This window comes from Odocoileus virginianus, unplaced genomic scaffold (assembly GCF_023699985.2).
Source record: "Odocoileus virginianus isolate 20LAN1187 ecotype Illinois unplaced genomic scaffold, Ovbor_1.2 Unplaced_Scaffold_21, whole genome shotgun sequence".
NCBI classification, from domain to species: Eukaryota; Metazoa; Chordata; class Mammalia; order Artiodactyla; family Cervidae; genus Odocoileus; species Odocoileus virginianus.
Genome location: NW_027224283.1, coordinates 494,854 through 519,056, shown reverse-complemented (window position 1 = coordinate 519,056; position 24,203 = coordinate 494,854). Strand labels below are relative to the sequence as shown.

The 24,203-nt window shown below is 41.1% G+C and overlaps 1 protein-coding gene and 1 pseudogene across 1 annotated transcript; one reads left to right on the top strand and one right to left on the bottom strand.

Annotated features, from left to right (window-relative positions):
- The first annotated feature begins 12,020 nt into the window (after nt 1–12,020).
- LOC110151969 (olfactory receptor 6C68-like) lies at nt 12,021–12,959 on the top strand. Its single transcript, XM_020915448.1, has one exon. It carries the CDS (start codon nt 12,021–12,023, stop codon nt 12,957–12,959), a length of 939 nt encoding a protein of 312 aa, XP_020771107.1.
- Nucleotides 12,960–23,088: 10,129 nt separating this feature from the next.
- On the bottom strand, nt 23,089–24,075 carry LOC139033612 (olfactory receptor 6C2-like; annotated as a pseudogene).
- Between the last annotated feature and the right edge of the window lie 128 nt (nt 24,076–24,203).

The following is a 24,203-nucleotide window of genomic DNA, read 5'->3' as shown; positions in this document are numbered from 1 at the left end:
AAAATCAATCCACACTTCTTCTCATAAACGAACTTTTACTGGATCATGTCCACTCCAACTCATTTGCTTAATATCTAAGACTGCTTTTAACAATAAAGTTGAGCAATTTTAACAGAGACCTCATGGCCCCGAAGGCCAAAACTATATACTTTCTGGCTTTTACAGAAAATGTTTGCCCACCTCTGGTGTAGAACGAGGGGCTTCCCTAGTGGCTCATCAGTTAAGATTCCACCGGCAATGCAGGAGAGTGGTTTGATCCCTGGGTTGGGAAGATCTCCTGGAGGAGGGCATGGCAGCCCACTCCAGTGCTCTTGCCTGGAGAACCCCATGGACAGAGGAGTCTGGCAGGCTGCAGTCCACAGGGTCGCACAGAGTCAGACATGACTGAAGTGATTTATCGCACACACGGTATAGAATTTACTTTTGCATTTTGTATTATTTGGGAAGAAATAATGAGAGGTACTTTTCTAAGCAGCTAATGTTCTCTTCATATCCCCAGATTTTTCCTGGGAGCTAGCTCCTACGCTTGTATTGCTTCCCTCAGTTGTTGCCATACCCTCTTTTAGGGGATCTTCCTGACCCAGGAATCAAACCCTGGTGTCTCCTGTGTCTCCTGCATTGCAGGTGGATTCTTTACCAACTAAACTCTGGACCAGCTAAAAGAATCCAATTAGCCCACCCCTCTATAATCGTCCCCTTTGCTCCTGAACACTTTGAAGGATGAGAATTTGGGAAAGACTGTTTATTCTGTCCACCTAGAGCTCACACTAACAACTATGCTAGGTAGTTAGAATAGGAAAAATGAGTCCAGAATGGCGGTGGCTAAAAGACAAAGAAGGGAAAAGCCCACGAAAATAGAACAAAGGAAGATCTGAGGACTGGAGTGAGGGCCTCCGTAGAACAAACAGCCGTCCTGGCTAGCCCGTTACATAGGCAGGCCCGGGGAGGAGGAAAACACATGAGAGGGAGCCGAGGGGCCAGGGGTCTCGCTCCCGCTCTGTCCCGCTCTCTCCCACCCTTCGGGCTCTCTCGCTTGCTCTCCCACGCCCTCTCTCTTCTCTTCGCATCTTTTGGGTCGGCATGCTCTCACACCCTGAGGATGTATTTTCCTTTGTTTTCTAAATAAACTGAACTGTAACACGGAACTGTAACACTGATCTGTCTGAGAGCTGTGACACGGTCTGTCTGAGGGCTGTAATGCTGGTCCGTCGCTTCAAATTTTTGTTGTGATGAGACAGAACCGAGGAAATTACACCCCCCTGACATCTGTGGTGCCCTGGCGCTGATTTAACCTGGCTGAGACAACCTTGGCCCGGCCCCCACAAGGAGGAGGCCAAGCACAGCAGGAGACCAACTCGGGGAAAGCCCCCGGGGAGGAAGCCGAACCCAAGAAAACCCAGCGCAGGGGAAGTGACAAGAAGCCCAGCGTGCTGGAAACCAGGACAGCGAAAAACGAACTCGGCAGAAAGCTCACGCGGCTCAGTCTCACGTTCCAGAAGATCTCCAGTCAAGGCAGGCGGTCCTCACTCCTGTGGCTGGAAGGACACATGCCTGGCAAACTCTTAACTACTTTAGAGCCTCTTGTTTCTTGTTTCCTTGTACCCGGCCCCCCTTCCCGTGAACAGGCAAGTGTAAGTGGGTGCGATCGGGAGACTGAAGAGACTCCACTATCTGCTGAGCCCCAGTAGCTGTTACCCAAGTTGGGGGGTTCCCCTATCCTTAATCTTCTTTGTGCCAAGGATCAGGCCAAGGAAAACTGTGGGCACAGGTCGGTATCTAGCAGATTTTCCGGCAGGTTATGAAGGGGATTCCTCAGCACGTTTTTCCCACTACTTTTTCCTCCCATCCTTCAGCTCCTCTCTCCCAGGACTTGAGCCTGGCCAAAACCCATGATGCCTGGCTTCAGGACCTAATGAAGCTCAGGCTCTGATGTCTCATTGCAAAAATTCAGTTAGAGACACAGCAATAGGTAAGAGGTGGATTTGTTCGGATTCAGAGAGAAGCACACTCCACAGGGTGTGGGCCATCACAGAGGGCAAGTGCTTTGGCCATGGAATGTGGTGTGGTTTTTTTGCGAGCTGGGTGAATTCATATGCTAATGAGTGGGAGGATCACACCCACTTCTCTGTCTTTTGACAGTGACTTGGAACTGTCCTGCCACCTCTGGGTGTGTCATTTAGCTTACAGATTGGGGATCAAGGTTTAGTTGAATTTGACTTGTCATCTTGGACCCATTTGATTTTAATTGGTTTATGTTATGCCCTTGGGCTATGTCATTCTTTCAAAAGTTGTGCCCTGCCCCCTTCCCTCCTGTTTCATGCCCATCCAGGCCCACAATGTTGCCTCTACAATCTTCTGGAGGGACAACCAGAAAATAGCTGGCCCTTGGGAGGGAAATACTGTATAATATCCAATCCCTCTAGATATTCAGGCCTTCATCTTCCATGTTTCCTACAACATGTGCAACATCAGCATCTCTCAGTGAACCCGCTAGGGCAGGCGACAGGCACACAGCACCTGCTAGAAGTCCATCAGTTGGCATCCCTTCAAAGGCAATTGGGCTTCCAGGGATAATGTTTGCCACTTTGGGAGTTAGCCCTGCAGGCTGTTTGGGGCCCAAACCCTTACCACCCTTCTCCTAAAGTTACAAACATACCCCCAGATCAAATCTCCACTCCACTTTTATGGAACATCTGGTCTGTTGCCTCTTATCAATTTGTTCTTAAGCCACTTACTAACTCCTACAACCAGGACCCTGCCCCCTTGTAGGCAACATTGCTCCACCCTGCTTATTATTAAAATACTCTTAATGCCCCTAACAGGACCAGATAACCCACTCCTTTGTCATTACTTCTGTTATTACCTAAAGTGGGTCTATGACAATGAAATGTTTACCATTGGAGACACCCTAAACTGCTCTTATGGAGGACTAGGGGAGGAAATCAGTGACTTACAATCCCTTAGAGCAGTAAGAGGATAAGGCTTATGACTGTTTCACCAGGTTCCCAGTCTCAGGGCACAGGCTTGGATTGCTTTACATCATGATATCTATTCCCATCTGTGGTGAACAAACTGGCAATGAGTTAAAATTACAACCCCTTAATCCTACCCAGCACTGGTCATGCTGGAGACCTTGGGGATGCCCAACTCCAGTCCGGGGGTCCCAGGAGGTCGACCTGCCTCAATCTGCCTAAGGGTCCTCCCCGCGAGGTTTTCACACCTCAGCCTACTCAGGGATCCATCAGCCTGGAATCCCAGGAAGTCAACCTGCCCCCATCTGCCTGGGGATCTAGTCCCTGAGAGGTTATCATGCCTCAACCTGCTCAGGGATCAGCCATTCCAGGAGAAGGGGTTTCCCAGGAGACTGTCAGGCTTCAGCTTGCCTGAGGATCTGCACTCTGACCCAGGGACACCTGGCTCTCAGGTTGCAACAGTACTGGGTAGGATAAGCTTCAGAAAGACTCACCCCTAAGGAAGTCCACCCATGGAAATAGAAGGAAGCCTATTAGTTGTGGGACTGTGCCCAGTCTCAGCAATAACTCAGGAGTCCAATGAGAACCCCATTGCCTTTCTGGAAAGGCTAAAAGAGGCCCTCCAAAAGTTTACCAATCTGGGACTTAGACTCTTACAAGGGACAGGTGATTTTAAAGGACAAAGTCCTGTCCCAATGTGCATCAGACATCAAGATAAAGTTACAACAGCTACAGCAGCAGGACCCTGCTGTCTCTTTAGATGAGATGGTCCAGACAGCCACCAATACCTTTTATAACAGAGAACAGAAGAGGGAGGCCAAGGCCCAGGAGAGGGAGAAAAGGAAAGAGACAAGGCATGACCAGATGCTGGCAGCCCTCTGGGGCAGACTTGTGGCAAACCCCGTGTTGTTGAAGGACAAAGCACGAGGCAAATGCCTAACCTGTAGGCAGCCAGGTCATTGGGCCAATGACAAGCCTTCTAAAATGGCTTGCTACAGGGTGGGATGTTTCGAGAGAATAGCATCGAAACATGTATATTATCTAGGGTGAAACAGATCACCAGCCCAGGCTGGATGCATGAGACAAGTGCTTGGGCCTGGTGCACTGGGAAGACCCAGAGGAATCAGGTAGAGAGGGAGGTGGGAGGAGGGATTGGGATGGGGAATACATGTAAATTCATGGCTGATTCATGTCAATGTATGACAAAAACCACTACAATTTTGTAAAGTAATTAGCCTCCAACTAATAAAAATAAATGAAAAAAAATAAAAATAAAAAATAAAAAAGGCTTGCTACAAATGCCATAACTGGGACACTGGGTGGCACTCTGCCCTTGGGGTCCAAGAGCCTCAAGGTCAAGTGCCAAGCTTCCCTCACGATGGTTCAACAGGACTGAAGCGGCCCGCTCCAGCCAGCCCACCTGTCACAGATAACCATCATGGGGCTGGAGCCAAGGGTGCAACTGGATGTGGCAGGTAGGTCTGAGAATTTCTTGGTTGACACAGGGGCTACCTACTCTGTCCTGACCTCCTACTCCGGAGCCTTCTCCTCCCAAACCTGTACCATTTTGGGTGCTACAGGAAAAACAATTACAAAAAGATTCACCTGAGCACTTCTTTGTTGCTGGGATGGACAAATATTTTCCCCACCAGTTTCTGGTGGTCCCTGAGTGTCCTACTCCCTTATTGGGAAGAGATCTCTCCCTGCCTTCAAAATCTTGCAGCTATTGCAGTCCTGATAGAAGATGCTTTAAAACTCTCTTTTGGGGGCAAACTAACTATTTTTACCAGCCACCAAGTGAAACAACTCCTGAATGGGAGAGGCCATTTATGGATGTCTGATCAAAGAATCCTCAGATATCAAGTAGTGCTGATGGAAAATCCAGGCCTCACTATATCCCCTTGTGAGGTTCTTAACCCAGCCACCCTCCTGCCTACCCCCAAGGGCTCTCTCCCCTTTCACTCTTGCCTAGAAACCTTGGACCACTGGACAAAACCCTGAGAGGGATTGTCAGGAAGATCCTCTGACCAATCCTGAGGAAATCTGGTACACTGATGGAAAGCAGCTTTGTCTTGGATGGAAAAAGAAGAGCCAGATATGCAGTAGTCTCCAATTTTGAGACCATAGAGGCTAAACCTTTGCCACCAGGTACTTCAGCCCAATAGCTGAGCTCATAGCCCTGACTCGAGCTTTAGAGCTGGGAAAAGGAAAAAGAGTAGCCATTTACACTGACTCCAAGTATGCCTTTCTGGTGCTACATGCACATGCTGCTATTTGGAAAGAAAGAGGCCACTTGACCACCCGAGGGTCCCCAATCAAATATGGTGATCAAATCCTTAGACTCTTGGAGGCAGTCCATCTGCCCACTGAGGTTTCAGTCTCCCACTGTAAAGGACACCAAAAAGGGAGCACAGAAGTGGCACGAGGGAACCAAGCAGCTGATCAGGCAGCTAAGAGAGCAGCGTTACAGAACCATGACCTAATAGGGGTTGCCACCTTAGTTCCACAGACTAATTTGCCAGAAACTCCTTCATATACTGAAGGTGAGACTCTTAAAGCTAAGAGTGAGGGCTTTCAAGAAGATCATATGGGGTGGTTCCAAAAGGAGGGACTCCTTTTTCTGCCTGAGAACCTCCAATGGAAGTTGGTTAACTCCTTATATGCCACCACTCATTTAGGGGAGAAGGCCCTCCAAAGATGACTAGAAAGGTCCTTCAGAGGAACAGGCCTCCAAACGACGATAAGGCGAGTGGTCTCCTCTTGTCCCGTTTGCCAGTTAAACAGCCCCCAAGGAGCTCGAACACCCCAGCCAGCCCAGCCCATCCAACGACGTGGGACCTACCCAGGAGAGGACTGGCAGATGGACTTCACCCAGATGTCAGTTTCTCAAGGGTATAAATACCTACTAGTCATGATAGATACATTCACAGGATGGATTTTTTCCACCCAGACTGAGAAGACTGAGGAGGTGGTAAAAAAAAAAAAAAAAAAACTGCTCCATGAAATCATTCTGAGATTTGGTCTGCCCAGGTCATTACAAAGTGACAATGGACATCATTTACTTCCAAGGTCACCCAAGGGGATCTCTAAAGCATTAGGCATTACTTATTATCTCCATTGTGCCGGAGGCCTCAGTCTTCAAGAAAAGTAGAAAGAGCCAACCAATTCTTAAAATAAGCAATAAAAAAGATAACCCAGGAGACCTCCCTGGGCTGGAAGGAGGCTTTACCAACAGCCCTCCTCTGCACCCGTATTGCCCCTAAGGAACAGGTTGGTCTTAGTCCTTATGAGATGCTATATGGGAGACCTTTTGTTTATGTCAATGACCTCTTCCTAGATCCAGAGGCTCAGACCCTCTGGTCTTATACCATGGCCATTGGGCAATTCCAACAGGATATATGCTTGTGGGGTGTCAACCAGGACCCAAAAGATTCTAAAGAGTCACCACTATATGCTCCAGGGACTCAAGTCCTAATTAAAGTCTGGAAAGATGGGTCCCCAAAGGCTCAACTCCAGCCCACATGGAAGGGCCCCTACCCTGTAATACTTTCTACCCCCACAGCAGTCAAGGTACCAGGACATGACTCCTGGATTCACTACTCACAAGTCAAGCTGTGGAAGAAAACAGAAGAGGACACTCAATACACCTGTGAGCCCCTGGGAGATCTCAGATACCTATTCAGAACTACAAATGAGTGCCATTCTAATGAACACCCCCAAAATTAAGTTTCTGGGGATAAGATTTCTCAGGACAGCTCTAAAGAGCCAACACAGCTTGGCAGGGGTTGTACTCCAAAACAGACAGGAGATAGATCTCCTGATCCCTGAACAAGGAGGGACTTGAGCCATCTTGAATGAGACATGTTTTTCTGGGTAAATACCTCCAGCTAAGTTAAAGAAAGTCTCACAGTCCTCAAGAAAAACATTCAGATCCTACAGGATCTCAAAGAATGAGCTGGAGAGTTCTCAGGGTGGCTACACTCTCTGGGGGATCCTCCTGGTGATGGGAAATTTGGATTTGGCTAATGCCCCTACTAGTCCCTGTCATCGCCATATTGATGCTGCTTATGATTGCTCCATGTACTATCAATTGTCTAACCTGTTTTGTTTCTGCCTGGGTCGACAAGCTACAACATGCAGTGCCAGTTCAACAAGGATATATAAAACTACAGCCAACCACGGAAAATATCACTCACCCTTAGATGGACACCACTATAAGGACTCTGAGGCCTGAGACTAGCAAGAGGGGGAGGCCCAATGCCCCTCGCCATCCCAGTTCAGCAGGAAGTAGCCAGAAAGACCTCGACACCCCTATTCCCAAAGAATTGGGCCTCCCATCTCTTGAGGGGGAATGTTAGGTAGTTAGAATAGGAAAAAGGAGTCCAGAATGGCGGTGGCTAAAAGACAAGGAAGGGAAAAGCCCACGAAAATAGAACAAAGGAAGGTCCAAGGACTGGAGTGAGGACCTCAGGTAGAACAAACAGCACTCCTGGCTAGCCCAATTTACATAGGGCAGGCCCAGGGGGAGGAGAAAAAACATATAAAAAGAGGAGCCAAAGGGCCGGGGGTCTCTCTCCCACTCTGTCCCGCTCTCTTGCTCTCTATCTCGTGTGCGCGCTCTCTCTCATGCACTCTCTCGCGCACACGCACTCTCTCTCTCTCTCTCTCTTCATGTCTTTTGGGTCGGCATGCCCTCATGCCTTGAGGATGTATTTTCCTTTACTTTCTAAATAAAACTGAGCTGTAACACGGAGCTGTAACACTGATCTGTCCAAGAGCTGTAAGGCCGGTCCACTGCTTCCAATTTTTTGTTATGATGAGACAGAACTGAGGAAACTACACACTCCCCCCAACATCTAAAGTTAGAACCACTTCAATGTTTTATCACATATGGGGAACTAAATTGTTTTGCCACTTAATAGAAAATTTCGTTTAGCACACAAACTCCTATAAATATTGAATTTCACTTCAACCTTTCCTGAGAAAAATGGATTTATTTACAACTCTGATGACTGTATATGTGTAATTCAAAGTCAAGTCACAGGAGTTTACACCCTATGTCTACTATTCCTAGTTAAGGCACCTTCATGATCTGCCCATCATTTACTAAATTCTTTCCTGTGCCATAAATGTAAGGTGTTGTTCCCAAAGCTGGACTATGTCTCTCCGGTGCCATTTATCTGAGTCATCACAATGCAGTATGCCCTGCATTTCCATAAAAGTAGCCTTTCATTTTCAGCCAAAGTCACCTCAACCTGAAGAGACACAGGGCACAGAATATAGAGTAGGTTCTCAATAAATATTGACAATAAATTAACAGTGTGTTTTACAAAAAGTAAAAAAAAAGAAAGTGATAGTAGCTGCAGTATACAAATAAGAAGGCATTCAAAGAGGCAAGTGCACATTGCTGGCTATTTTCTTAAAGTCACACACCCTCTCAACAGTCTGCTGCTTAACGCTGGGCTGGAGGAAGCACAAGCTGGAATCAAGATTGCCGGGAGAAATACCAATAACCTCAGATATGCAGATGACACCACCCTTATGGCAGAAAGTGAAGAGGAACTAAAAAACCTCTTGATGAAAATGAAAGAGGAGAGTGAAAAAGTTGGCTTAAAGCTCAACATTCAGAAAACTAAGATCATGGCATCTGGGCTCCCATCACTTCATGGGAAATAGATGGGGAAACAGTGGAAACAGTGTCAGACTTTATTTTGGGGGGCTCCAAAATCACTGCAGATGGTGATTGCAGCCATGAAATTAAAAGACACTTACTCCTTGGAAGGAAAGTTATGACCAACCTAGATAGCATATTTAAAAGCGGATGGCATCACCGACTCAATGGACATGGGTTTGGGTAGACTCCGGGAGTTGGTGATGGACAGGGAGGCCTGGCATGCTGTGATTCATTGGGTCGCAAAGAGTTGGACACGACTGAGCGACTGAACTGGCTGACTGACTGATAGCAGTATTGGTTTTTGATTCTCTGATTCCTATAATCATTATTGGAAGCAATTCTTCTCAGGGTCCTCTATAGATACCCAATTAGACTAAGGAAAGCAAAATTATGAACTGAACTCTATCAATCATCTATTTTTGTGTAGTTGCAGAGAACTCTTTCTGGTACAAAGGTGCTAAGACTTTTTTTAAAAAACTATGAAAATCATCTACCCAATCACATTCATTCTAATGATTTCTTCTCCGAGATTGAGACCAAATATATTTTTAATACATCTAATGTGAAATATATATCAAAAACTATGCAAATATAAAAACTTTTCTACCTAAAACTTAGAATGCCTCCTTTGGTCTTGTGTACATAAGCCATCACATGTATAGAGATATATAAAAACTTAGAGCAATATTTTTATTATAAAAAGAAGAAATATAAACAATAGAAGTTTCCAAACTCATGACACTTATTATCAAAAACATTAAAATTACATAAATTCTGTCATGAAAAATTACTATAAAATATCTGTATGAGGATAATTAAAGATAGATTGCATGTAAATGGTAGATCACAATAGTTTTTACAAATTTACTTATGTGCTTATGCTTGAGTTGGAAAATCTCTGACATTACTTTTATAAAATAATCTGTTATGATAATTTCTATGTCATTCTTTTTTCCTTTCTACCTTTCATATTTTTCATAATATTCATGAGATACTTAAAAAAGTGGCAAAAGGCTTCTTACACCAATTGCATTGCCTTACTATTACTGGAAGGAAAGCATCAAATATTGTATCACTTGAGTTCTATTATCATGCACCATCACGGTGTGTCTAATGCAACTGTTGCATTTTTTGTTCTCAAAGGCACTGTCCTCACTGCTTCCTGTGTGAGATTGGATGCCAGAACTTTTTATCCCTTAGTGACTTTTAAACCTGGGTCTCTAAGGACTCTTTTGTTTGTTGATTCTATTGACTATTGTTATAAGTGGGATACATAAATTAACTAGCCATAATATTTGGTGCCAAATATGTTTTCCTGATCAATAAGTTCAGCAGATCAATTATCCCCAATTATTTAGTCACCCATGGTACACCTAGCCTTTTAGACAAGACATTCCTTCCTTTTAGCTAACAAGAAAAGAACATATATTCTCAGAGTAAAATGTCACAGGGCCTCTCACAGAGGAAGCTCTGTATGGTATAGGAGGGCTCTGAGCATTTTCAGGTATTCTCTAGCTGAGTGTGGTTCCCTGAGAAAACTTAGCAGTCACATGTCTCCTCTAGCATATTCCTGCTCAACATGTATATCTTCAAATAAACTATAAACAGGTGACATGAAATAATTTACTGCTTAAAGGGTAAGTATGAAAATATTTGTTTCTTCAGTTATATGCACAGTATGTACATGTATATTCTGGCAGAAAGTGGGAGGTGGATGAGGAATGTTATGATAGATTTCTCTAAGCAAAGTGTTAGAATTTTTAATTCATTATAAAAAAATTTTATTGGAGTATAGTTGATTTACATTGTTGTGTTAGTTTCTGCTGTACAGCAAAGTGAATCAGTTATACATAGGCATATATCCACACTTTTTAAGATTCTTTTCTCATATGGGCCATTGCAGTCTTTAGTAGAGTTCCCTGTGCGATACAATAAATCCTTACTACTTATCTGGGCTTCCCTGATAGCTCAGCTGGTAAAGAATCCACCTGTAATGAAAAAGACCCCAGTTCAATTCCTGGGTCAGGAAGATCACCTGGAGAAGGGATAGTCTACCCACTTCAGTATTCTTGGGCTTCCCTGGTGGCTCAGTTGGTAAAGAATCTGCCTGCAGTGTGGGAGACCTGGGTTTGATCCCTGGGTTGGGAAGATCCCCTGGAGGAAGGCATGGCAATCCACTCCAGTATTCTTGCCTGGAGAATCCCCATGGACAGAGGAGCCCTGGCAGGCTACAGTCTATGGAGTCGCAAAGAGTTGGACACAACCAAGCACAAGCTCATTATTTATTTTATATATAATGGTGTGTATATGTCAATCCCAATCTTCCAATTTATCCCTCTCTTCCATGTAATACTTAAATAGCCAAGCACTGCAATGAATACTAATGTTAGCATTTGACAGGAATAACCCACAGTCATTTTTCTAGAATGACGGCTCTTAGAAACCATTAATAGGATTTTTGCTGAATATTCAGAAATAAAATCCCCCAAAAAACACAGACACACAAAAAATAAAATCCACTGCACACCTGCACACATCAGTAGCAGAGATTTTATCCCTTTTTGATCTTTTGCAAAATTAAAATATTTTGTGAAAGTTAAATTCTTAAGGCAGAATTTAGTCAATTTGAATATGCAATCATTAATAAACATTTAATACTTATGTTAGACTGAATGCAGATAAAAGCAAAAGATTGATTTTTAAAGATGAAATTGTTTTAAGACCCAAGCAAAACTGAATCAAATATGAAGGGAACTACTGGTGGTGAAAAAGGACTTAAAAAAGACAGAGATTCTCATTGTGAGTTATGGTCACCAACAGATGACAATGCACTGTCCAAGAGGGTATCAGTCTTCCATCAAATTTTATCTACCCTGAGCCTCAATTAATATTCCTCTCTGTGATGGGGGTCTGTCAGCTGTGCACACTTCACCCAGTCAACCAGGTCAAAAGTAGCGGAAGACAGGATTTACTTGCTTAGAAAAAAGAGGGAAGGACATTGTTCACAGCTTTGTGAAATAAGTTAAACAGAGAAAGAAAAACACCCTATGATGTCAATGACATGTGAAATCTAAAAAAAAAAAAACTTCTAAAAATATAAACTTAGACTGTAATTCAAAAATTAACATTTATAAAATAATTTCCTTTGGTCATTATGTATAAATAAACTGGGTGGCTCAGCTCACTTTATTTATTTTTTTTTCAGCTCGCTTTAAAATAGGAAATGTATCATTCAAATCAGCAAGTAAAAACCATGGACACTGGATGAACCGAATAAGCAAGAGAGTGTTCGTTATTGGCTGATGTCATTGAATTCTCCAGTTCAAATCTCTCTGACATTTACAGGTAGGTTTGGCAAAATCCAGGAGTCAATAATGAGAAACCACACCACAGTAACAGTATTCATTCTTCTAGGACTGACAGAAGATCCTCAGTTGCAAGTTTTGCTTTTTATATTTCTATTTCTCACCTACATTTTGAGTATAACTGGAAATCTGACCATCATTACCCTAACACTGGTAGATCCTCACCTTAAAACACCCATGTATTTTTTCCTCCAAAATTTCTCTTTCTTAGAAATCTCATTTACAACCTCCTGTATTCCAAGATTCCTATACAATATATCAACTGGGGACAGAACCATTACCTATAATTCATGTGTGATTCAATTATTTTTTACATATCTTTTTGGGGTAACTGAATTTTTTCTCTTGGCAACCATGTCGTATGATCGCTATGTGGCCATCTGCAAACCCTTGCATTATATGACAATCATGAGCAACAAACTGTGCAAAACAATGATCATCTGCTGCTGGATGGTGGCACTTATGACTATCCTCCCACCACTCAGCTTAGGTTTTCATCTGGAATTCTGTGATTCTAACGTCATTGATCATTTTGCCTGTGATGCATCACCTCTCCTGAAGATCTCATGCTCAGACACATGGTTAATTGAGCAGATGGTAATAGTCTGTTCTGTACTGGTCCTCATCATCACTCTCATATGTGTAGTTTTCTCCTATATATACATCATAAGGACAATTCTAAAATTTCCTTCTCTTCAACAAAGAAAAAAAGCTTTTTCTACCTGTTCTTCCCACATGATTGTACTTTCCATCTCTTATGGCAGCTGCATTTTCATCTATGTCAAACCATCTGCAAAAGAAGAGGGAAATATTAACAAGGGTGTGTCACTGCTTATTTCTTCCATATCACCAATGCTGAATCCTTTTATATATACTTTGAGGAATAAGCAAGTTAAACAAGCCTTTAATGACTCACTGAAAAAAACTGCATTTCTCTTAAGAAAGTAAAATAAACATGTTGATAAATCAACTAAAAGGATACACATCTATCTTATTGCTTACATAAAACCAAGAAACTATATTGTAACTTCTTATAACCAAGCAGATTGACTTCAGAACGATTTAATCTTCAATTTTCCTTCCATTCATATACTGAACAACTAATTATTGAACATTGCTTTATGAGGAACAAAATATATCACTTTTAATTCTTTAAAGAGAACCTACGAAGATCAAGTCATTCCTTTTACTTCTTTAAATGATTTTCCCAGATATTTCATAATATTGGTATAGAGAAGCCATTTTTATCAAATTATAATTGATATACAATATTTATTACTTTCAAGTGTACAACAGGATGATTTGATATTTTTACACATGATAAAATCATCACCACAATATGTCTAGCTATGACCCATCTGTTGATTCTCCAGATATCAACATATTAATAAGGGAAGATGATGAGGAATGTTAAGCCAATATAGTCAACAACTAAGATGAAATAGAATAGTTAGTTGAAAGATAAAAATTGAGAGCCTGACCCAAAACAAAACATAAAATATGGGTACTTTTCAGTTTTAGAAATTTAATTAATATCTAAAATTCTTTTCCCACAGAAAAAGCCAAAATTATATTACCTCAAAATGATGTTGATGAATACTATCAAAGGGATGAATAATGCATTTTATGAATATTGTTTCAGAACACATGAAGAAATTATACATTTTTAGTCTTTAATGAAGTCGATATACACCTGATACAAATACTAGGCAAAGAAATTATAAGAATAAAATTGTGGACCAACACCCCTCATGATCACACATGCAAACATCCTTAACAATTTACTATCGAAGCTCAAAGAATTAAAAATTTTCAAGAAAACTTAGCAGACACTTCCAAAGGAATTGCATGAATAGCAAATTAGCACAGGGGAAGAAGCTCAATATCATTAACATTAGAATACTCAAATTGAAACAACTCAAACACTCACTAGAATGGTCACAATTAGAATGTAGGCTGACAATATAAGTCACAATGAGGACAGAGAGCAACTGGAACTATCATGCAGTACTGTTGGGCATACATGAAATGATACAGCTACTCGGAAAAATATTTTGGCAGCTTCACATAAAGTTAAACACAGTTATCATAGGTCTTGTGGCGTGGTGATTATTTAAATAGATGTATTTTTCAAAATTTCTCAAACTTCATATTTAGAATGGTTGTAATTTATTGTGTATAAATTATATTCTAATAACATTGATTTTAAAAGCAAGGAAAATATCTTCAGCAGGTACTTCACATAAAGAAATATCTTGTGATTTTCCTGCTTGTCCAGTGGTTAAGACAGTACACTCCACTGTAGGCAGCACAGGTCCATTCTTGGTCAGGGAACTAAGATCTTTAACACCATTGTGTTGTTCAGTCGCTCAGTTGTGTCTGACTCTGTGACCCCATGGACTGCAGCACACCAGGTTTCCCTGTCCTTCCTGGAGCCTGCTCAAATTCGTGTCCATTGAGTCGGTGATGCAACCCAACCATCTCATCCTCTGTCCTCCCCTTCTCCTGCCTTCAATCTTTCCCCACAACAGGGTCTTTTTTAATGAGTCAGTCTTCGCAGCAGGTGGCCAAAGTATTGGAGCTTCAGCATCATTCCTTCCAGTGAATATTCAGGGTTGATTTCCTTTAGGATTGACTGGTTTGATCTCCTTGCAGTCCAAGGGACTCTAAAGAGTCTTCTCCAGCACCACAGTTAAAAGCAACAGTTCTTTACTGCTCAGCTTTCTTTATGGTCCAAACTTCACATCCATACATGACTACTGAAAAAACCATGACTTTGACTATCTGGACTTTTGTTGGCAAAGTAACATCTCTGCTTTTTAATATGCTATCTAGTTTCATCATAGCTTTTCTTCCAAGGAGAAAGAGTCTTTTAATTTCATGGCTGCAGTCACCATCTGCAGTGATTTTGGAACCCAAGAAAATAAAGTCTGTCATGCAGAGCATGAAGCAAAAAAAAACCAAAAACTAAATGACAATTAAGCATATGAAAATGAGATATGACTACAGACACACAGAGAGGCACCCATACAGATTCTTAATGAGATGGGAATTCTCCATGGGGATTCTCCAGACAAGAATATTGGAGTGGGTTGCCATGCCCTCCTCCAAGGGATCTTCCCAACCCAGGAATTGAACCCAGGTCTTCCTGCATTGCAGGCAGGCTCTTTACCATCTGATCCACCAGGGAAGCCCCCAGGGAGATGTGGAGAAATGGGAATCTTTACACACTCCTCACAGGAGTGTAATTGGTACTTACACTTTGTAAAATATCCTGCATGACTAACAATTGAATCTTAGGTATATTACCACCACAAATGTACACAATTGTATACAGGAATTATATACAAGATATTCTTATCAGATTATTGGAATTAACCAAGAGCTGGCATCTTCAGTGTACATTAACAGCAGTACCAATCAATTTGGGCATAATTGTACACTGAGATTACACAGCATTGAAAAAGAACTACTGCAATGTGCCTCAAGTGTTTTTTTTTTAATTGGAGGATAATAACTTTATATACTGTTCAGGGGGTTCTCCCAGAAATAATACTGGAGTCATTCTCTCCTCCAGTGGACCGCACTTGTCAGAACTCTTCACTGTGATCCATCCATCTTGGGTGGCCCTGAACAGCATGGCTCACAGCTTCACTGAGTCATGCAAACCCCTTTAGCATGATGAGATGACTCTACACATGGACATCATCAGATGGTCAATACAGAAATCAAATTGATTATATTCTTTGCAGCCAAAGATGGAGAAACTCTATACAGTCAGCAAAAACAAGACCTGGAGCTGACTGTGACTCAGATCATGAGCTCCTTATTGCAAAATTCAGGCTTAAATTGAAGAAAGTAGGGAAAACCACTAGACCATTCAGGTATGACCTAAATCAAATCCCTTATGATTATACAGTGGAGGTGATGAACAAATTCAAGGGATTAGATCTGATAGCTAGAGTGCCTGAAGAACTGTGAATTGAGGTCTGTAACATTGTACAGGAAGCAGTGAACAAAATCATCCCAAAGAAAAAATGCAGGAAGGCAAAGTGGTTGTCTGAGGAGGCTTTACAATGAGCTGAGGACTGCAAGGAGATCAAATTAGTCAATCCTAAAGGAAATCAGTCCTGAATACTCACTGGAAGGACTGATGCTGAAGCTCCAATGCTTTGGCCACCTGATGCAAAGAACTGACTCATTGGAAAAGACCCTGATGCTGGGAAAGATTGAAGGCAGGAGGAGAAGGGGACGACAGAGGATGAGATGGTTGGATGACATCACTGACTCGATGGACATGAGTTTGAGCAAACTCCAGGAGTTGGTGATGGACAGGGAAGCCTGGTGTGCTGCAGTCCATGGGGTCACAAAGAATTGGACATGACTGAGCAACTGAACTGAACTGAGGAAAGAAGAGGATCAAAATGCAAGGGAGAAAGGAAAAGATATACTCAATGAATGCAGAGGTCCAAAAAAAAGCAAGGAGAGATTAAAAAGTTCTTCTTAGATGAACAATGCAAAGAAATGGATTAAAACAGTAGAATGGAAAAGGCTAGAGATCTCTTCAAGAAAATTGGAGATATCAAGGTAATATTTCTTGCAAGGATGGGCACAATTAAGGACAGAAATGGTAAGGACATAAGAGGCGCAGAAGAGATTAGGAGGGGGCAAGAATATACAGAACTATACAAAAAGGGTCTTAATGATCTGGATAACCCTGATGGTGTCACTCATCCACAGTCAGACATCCTGGAGTGTGAAGTCAAGTGGGCCCTAGGAAGCATTACTATGAACAAAGCTAGTGGAAGTGATGGAATTCCAGCTAAGCTATTTCAGATCCTAAAAGATGATGCTGTTAAAGTGCTGCACTCAATATGCCAGCAAATTTGGAAAATTCATCAGTGGCTAACTGCTGGTAAAAGTCAGTTTTCATTCCAATCCCAAAAAAGGGCAATGCTAAAGAATGTTCAAACTACCATACAATTGCACTTATTTCACATGCCAGTAAGGTTATGCTCAAAATCCTTCAAACTAGGCTTCAGCAGTATGTGAACTGAGAACTTCCAGATGTACAAGCTGGATTTAGAAAAGGCAGAGAAACCAGAAATCAAATGGCCCAATGGATCACAGAAAATGCAAGGAAATTCCAGAATAACATCTACTTCTGCTTCATTGACTTCAATAAAGACTTTGACTATGTGGATCATGACAAATTCTGAAAAATTCTTAAAGAGGATTTTAAAAAACCAGACCACATTACTTGCCTCCTGAGAAACCTGTATGTGGATCAAAAAGCAACAGTGTGTTCAAAAGCAGGTACATTACTCTGCCGACAAAGGTCCATATAGTCAAGGCTATGGTCTTCCCAGTGGTCACATACAGTTGTGAGAGCTGGACCATAAAGAAAGCAGAATGCCAAAGAATTGATGCCTTCAAACTGTGGTGCTGGAGAAGACTCCTAAGAGTCCCTTGGACAGCAAGGAGATCAAACCAGTCAATCTTAAGGGAGATCAACCCTGAATATTCACTGGAAGGACTGATGCTGAAGCTGAAGCTCCAGTATTTTGGTCATCTGATGTGAACAGACAACTCATTGGAAAAGTCCCTGATGCTGGGAAAGATCAAGGGCAGAAGGAGAAGAGGGTGTCAGAGGATGAGATGGCTGGATGGCATCACCAATGCAATGAACATGAACTTGGGCAAACTCCAGGAGATGGTGAGGGACAGGGAGGCCTGGTGTGCTGCAGTCCATGGGGTCACAAAGAGTCAGACACGACTGGGTGACTGAACAACAAGCACAACTCTTAATAAATCACTAAACATTAAAAAAGGAAGAACCTAGGTGACTCCGTTTAATATTTTTGAACATGTTTTGAAAACTAAGGGATATAATGACTTTGGGCGGTTATTCTTATAGTCACTAAAAAAAGTAGTAAAGGAAAGGATGAGTTAGGGTATTCAAATTCCCAGCTCAGATACTGCATTTATGATTTAAAGGTTCCATTTGGCTCTGAAGAAAATCCTCATCTCCTGTAGCTTCAGGGCAGAAACTGCTGAATGTTAACTGCAGGATACAGTCCAGCAAAAGTTGTCTCTTCACCCCCAGTGGCAGCAGCATCTCTAGCCCCCAAGGTAGTGGCCTCTCTACTCACTTCCATCAAAGGTCATACAACAAGTCTCAACAAATTTAATACATTGACATCATATAACGTATTTATTCTGACTACAACGAGATGAAGCTAGATATTAATAATAAAATATGTGAATATTTTAAACAATACAAAATAAACAACCAATAAGCCACAGAAGAAATCACAAAGGAAATTAGAAAATACTTAGAGATGACTGTAAACCAAAGCATAACTTTCCAAACTGGCCCAAGTGACAAGAAAGGAAATTTAGGTGTGTAAATACCCATCAATAAAGAAGATTAAGATCTTAAATCAAGAGCATAATCTTACAATTTGAGGAACTAGGCAAAGGAAAAACTAAAGCTAAAACATGGAAAAGTAAGATAATATAGAAGTATCAGTTCAATTCAGTTCAGTTGCTCAGTCATGTCCAACTCTTTGCGACCCCATGAATCGCAGCATGCCAGGCCTCCCTGTCCATCACCAACTCCCAGAGTTTACTCAAACTCATGTCCATTGAGTATAGGAAAATAATAAATATTAAAATAGAGAGGAGTGAAATAGAGGATTAAGTGTAGAGAAATGGCTTTATTTAATCTGTGCTTTGGTCCAAGTGGAGCAGAAAATGAAATAAACAAGCAATAACAAAAACTTAAGAACCAGTTAAAAGACTATATGGCAAGTTAGCACAAACAGATACCACAAAGTTCTGCAATCATTAGGATCAGTCAGCCACAGCTGATATTTTAACTTATTCCCTTTCTAAGTATAGAATTTATAGGTTGTGCTTGGGGAAAACATAACCTTGAAATGCATGTACATATTTCTTCAATCAATTTTTAATTCATTTCAGTTTGACATAAAACTTAAAGAGTGTCACTGAGCAAGACCTTACGAGACCTCCTAAAAAACACCAACCATGTGCTCTAACTTTTGTCTGTAGAAAAAAATAAGTCAAAGAACAAATTGAATCAGAGCAGTGAATAAATGTGGAGAAGGCACTGGCACCCCACTCCAGTACTCTTGCCTGGAAAATCCTTGGACGGAGGAGCCTGGTGGGCTGCAGTCCATGGGGTTGCGAAGAGTCCCACACAGCTGAGCGACTGCACTTTCACTTTTTCCTTTCATGTATTTGAGAAGGAAATGGCAACCCACTCCAGTGCTCTTGCCTGGAGAATTCCAGGGACGGGGGAGCCTGGTGGGCTGCTGTCTCTGGGGTCGCACAGAGTCGGACACGACTGAAGCGACTCAGCAGCAGCAGCAGCAGTGAATACATGCAGAATGAAAGTAAAGCAGTCAAGCAAGAGAAAACAGTGATACTTTACCCATTAAGCAAAGTCAAGACCTTTAGTTCTGCCTGAAGGACTATAGATAATAGTCTTGAACCATGCCCTTTGACCTGTCGTTCAGATACTGAAAACCCCACCGTCTGGGAGAATTTAACTGTGTGCTGCTTACAAGTACATTGACCTCTCATGACCCCTTGGACCCAGAAGGCAGACAATGCTAACTCTCCATTACCACAAAACCATCCAGTCAGAAGAAGGTGACCATGCCTTGCTCTTTGAAGCTTTACTATAAAACTCTTTACTACCCTCTTCAGGTGGGGACGCACACTTTTGAGGACATTAGCTCCCTTGATTTGAAAAATCAATGAGCTCTTTCTTTCTACTTCATCCAAAACTCTGTCTCTAAGATTTAACATGGCATCAGTGTACAGAGGCTGAGCTTTGATGTCAAGAGAGTGGTGATACACAACTGCTTTCACTCTCTCCCTTCTCAATTTGAATTGCTTTCTTTCTATTATGAAGCATTCTTTTGTGTTTTAAAATTTCATAGCTCCAAAAGTTCGGAGTGTATATTTTCCCACTGCAATTACTTATTGCTAAATAATACATTTGTGAGTGTGTGCATGTGTGCTCGGAGTCATGTCCGACTCTGTGACCCCATGGCCTATAGCCTGCCAGGCTCCTCTGTCCATGAAATTTTCCAGGAAAGAATATTGGAGCAGGCTGCCATTTCCTACTCCAGGAGATCTCCCAGATCTACCAGATCCAGATTGAACCTGAATTTCTTACGTCTCCTGCATTGGCAGGCAGATATTTTACCCCTGTGCTACCTGGAAAGCCCAAATAATACATTTTACACTTTTCAATTAAAGCATCCTACTATATTTTTATAGTTATGTTGTCATTTTTAAAAATGATTTATCATTATTACTGAAGACTATTTTATGCATTAGTGTCTTAACTGATATTTTTAAAAAGTAATACACATAAACTTTTAAAGAGTTTCCTTGAAGTTACACTTCTATTATATGGGAGAGGCTGTGCCATATACTGGAATGGACATATACCTTGGAGATGAATGCTCCTGGGTGCAAATAATATTTTCCAGCAATTACTAGCAATAGATGGCTATGCTAGATCTATTCAAATATGTTTTGCATAAAAACAAATGCAAATAAAAAATAAACTTTAAAAACAATAAAGAGGGTTGCCAATGGAAGAATGAGAATGAGAAATGGAGATACAAGAGAAAATTTTTTAAAAATAAGGGAATGGGAATATCTAAAGATGATTATAATACAAAAAGGACCAAGAGACATGACTTTCAACTGTCTACACAGAAGAAGGAAATGGGTATCATTAAACTTCAATTTTGCCATTCCTCAAAAATTTACCCAGGAGACTTGTTTTGAGAATTAGCAAATTTACTAATTTATTTAATTATAAATTAGAAAAATTTATTACTCTCATTGTATGATTAGCACTGCTATGAGTGAAAAAATGTGAAAAAAACATTTTAAAATTAAAAGATATGTGGAGCACTTTGTTATGAATAAAATTTCTTTCCATTTCACAAAAATTGCACTCATCTTATTTTCTCTATATGATTTTTATTCAAAGTTAGAATTTTTAAAGATGTTCCCTCTCTCAAAGATTAGTCTTTCATGTTTTATATGGAATTTATTCAACTAGCATGTCTTTAAAAAGCAATATTGATCATCTTTGTCTTCACAGGGATTCATATGCACACTAAACACATAATAGTAATACTTGAGACAAAACAGATGGGAAATTCATGAATTTAGGGGAAGCATAGTTTCCGTGGAAATTAGGTAGCACAGATGACTTGCTCTCTCTGTATCCACACCCTCTGCAATGTGTGTCCCAGCTTCTTTCATGCACAAGTGATTCTGTTTTTCTCCCTTGAATGTTGGTTGGTCCTGTGACTTGCTTGCCTAGTAGAACTGTGTGTTCAGTTCAGTTCAGCCACTCAGTCATGTCCAACTCTTTGCGACCCCATGGACTGCAGCACGCCAGGCTTCCCTGTCCATCACCAACTCCCGGAGCCTACTCAAACTCATGTCCATTAAGTCAGTGATGCCATCCAACCATCTCATCCTCTGTCATCCCCTTCTCCTCCCACCTTCAATCTTTCCCAACATCAGGGTCTTTTCAAATGAGTCAGTTTTTCGCATCAAGTGGCCAAAGTATTGGAGTTGGGGATATTGTGTATAGGACTTCAGAGGCCTTGCCTGCTTCCATTCTCTCCCCTGGAGCCTCATGGTCTTACCATGTGAACAACTATTAGCTGGAAGATAAAACACCATCTGGAAGAGGGTTCATTTATCTTAGAGAGGAGTCACTCAATCTCTGAAGTTGTGAGTGAGGCCCGACCTGACAATAAGACATAGTTATCCTTAGTGACAGTCCTATAAACAAACCCAGCCAAGATCAGCTGATATCTGCTCAAAGACAGAAACACTCCACTGACTCAGAAACTCAAGTTTGAAACCACTGATTTGAGGATAATTTGTTACTGCATAATAACGAAGTGCAGAAAGTGACAGCTGCCCATACTCAGGGTTCCACACAGAGCCCTAGGGAGGGATGCAGGGAAGGAAATCTTTGTAAGAGGTGATGCCTTGACTGTCGCTCTAGAAAGGAAAGTCAAAAACATTCCAGTCTGGACCACTGCAGTTTATGGTTAGAAATGTGAAAGGAATAAAATAACCAGATGTAGAACATCACTCCTTGAGAAATACTAGTAAAGGCCATACCTTGTTTTATCAATGTTAAAGATAATCTATGCCTTTATATTGAATGCCTTGTCTGTATCACAAGGCTTCCTTGTATTTTGCTGGTTTAATTTTCTTGATATTTAAGGACTTTAATTTGCTGTGATTTGCTGGCTCATGTTGACTCAAATTAGTGATATCTAGGACTTCCATTGTATTATATGCTTCAGTACTAGTCTTGATTTATCATCCCAAGGATGGTTTTATTTTCTCAGCATTTATTTATAAAATCACTGTCACCTCAGTGATGAATTAATGTACAGGATTCTTCACTTGAATGAGAATCCAGTGAATCTAAACTAAATATTTGGGCTTTAAACTTTCTTTTACAAGGTACATGTGTATCTTCAGGTGTCTAAACTCTTATTTTCCTCTCTAGCAAAATAATCCTTTCCTTTTGCTCAAACTAAACTATTATTATCTTCTGTTATTCCTGCTTGAAAAGAGCAATTCTAGTCATGTGTGTGTGTGTGTGTGTGTGTGTGTGTGTGTGTGTACTTTTTTTTTGACATTTACATGCAAAACAAGACAATAGATGCTGTCACTCCATTATTTTACTATCAGTTCAAGAATTAAATTTTTTTCCACATAAGATTTACTAGTTATTTTATTGGTCACAGTGAGATTAGAGTTTAGGTAAGGCCCTTTTCCTAGAAATCCACTTTCATATTCTTTTGATATGAGTTGTCATCTTGTAGAAAGTTTATTTTCAACAAGAGTTGAAATGACACAACTTGTCTATTTCAACAGGCATTGAAAAGATGGCTTTGGATCCAAGATTAAATAATAACAGTGGTATAAGAATGTTAATATAAACAACAGTACATCAGGGCACATTAGTTAAGTGATGAAGCCTGTGACTTCAAGGCCAAATGCTCTTTTTAAACTTATATTTTATGCTGAGTTTCAGCATTCCTTTACTTCCTTGAAACCATGAAATTCTTTTGATTAAGTCTGTAAAAACTTCTTTCACTTGCTTGTTCCTCAGGCTTTAAATTTATGGGTTTAAAATGGGGGCAACTGAATTAGTAAGCACCAAAACCCTTATTAATTGCCACTTCATCTTTTGCTGAAGGTTTGACATAGATGAAGATACAACTACCATAGGTGATAGAAACCACAATCACGTGAGAAAAACAGGTGGAAAAGGCCTTCATCTTTTGCTGGGCAGAAGGAAACTTTATGATGGTCTGGATGATGTATATATATGACAGAACTACACACAGAAATGTCCCAAAGTTAGTCAACACAGCAAGGGCAACAACCAACTGTTCTATGAACCTTGTGTCTGAACAAGAGATCTTCAGCATAGGAGAAGCATCACAGAGAAAATGGTCAATGACTATAGTCACAGAACTCCATGTTTAAGCCCAGGCAGAGAGGTGGAAATATGACCAGCCAACCTGTTATCCAACAGCAAATAACAAGTCTTCCACAGACTCTGCTGTTCATGATGGTCGCATAAAGTAAAGGTTTGCGGATGGCCACATAATGGTCATAGGACATGATGGCCAGGAGAAAAAAAATCTGTTCTCCAAAAAGAATAACAAAAAATAGTTGGGCAGCACAGCATTGTAGGAAATAGTCCTGTCCCCAGTTGATAAGCTGTATAAGAATCTGGGAATGCACACCGTGGTGAATAAGATTTCTAAAAAGCAGAAGTGTTTCAGGAAAAAGTACGTGGCAGTTTTAAGGTGAAAGTCTACTAAAGTGAGTATAATAGTGGTCAGTTTCCCAGTGACACTCAATAAATAGGAGACAAACAAAAATATAAAGATTAGAACCTGCATTGGAGGGTCATCTGTCAGTACAGGAGTATGAATGTAGGTAATGATGTATGGTTTCTCATTGCTGACTTGTACTTCTTCTCAAGCTCCTCACAAAGTCAAGTGAAACATTGAACTGAGAAACCTTGTTTGAAATTATGAGGCCATGGCCATTGGGTAAAAATAAATCTAATCAATGCAATGAACAGTC

Bases quoted from the DNA above. Each gene is read 5' to 3' on its own strand.
- LOC110151969 (XM_020915448.1), top strand. From the start codon at position 12,021: ATGAGAAACCACACCACAGTAACAGTATTCATTCTTCTAGGACTGACA.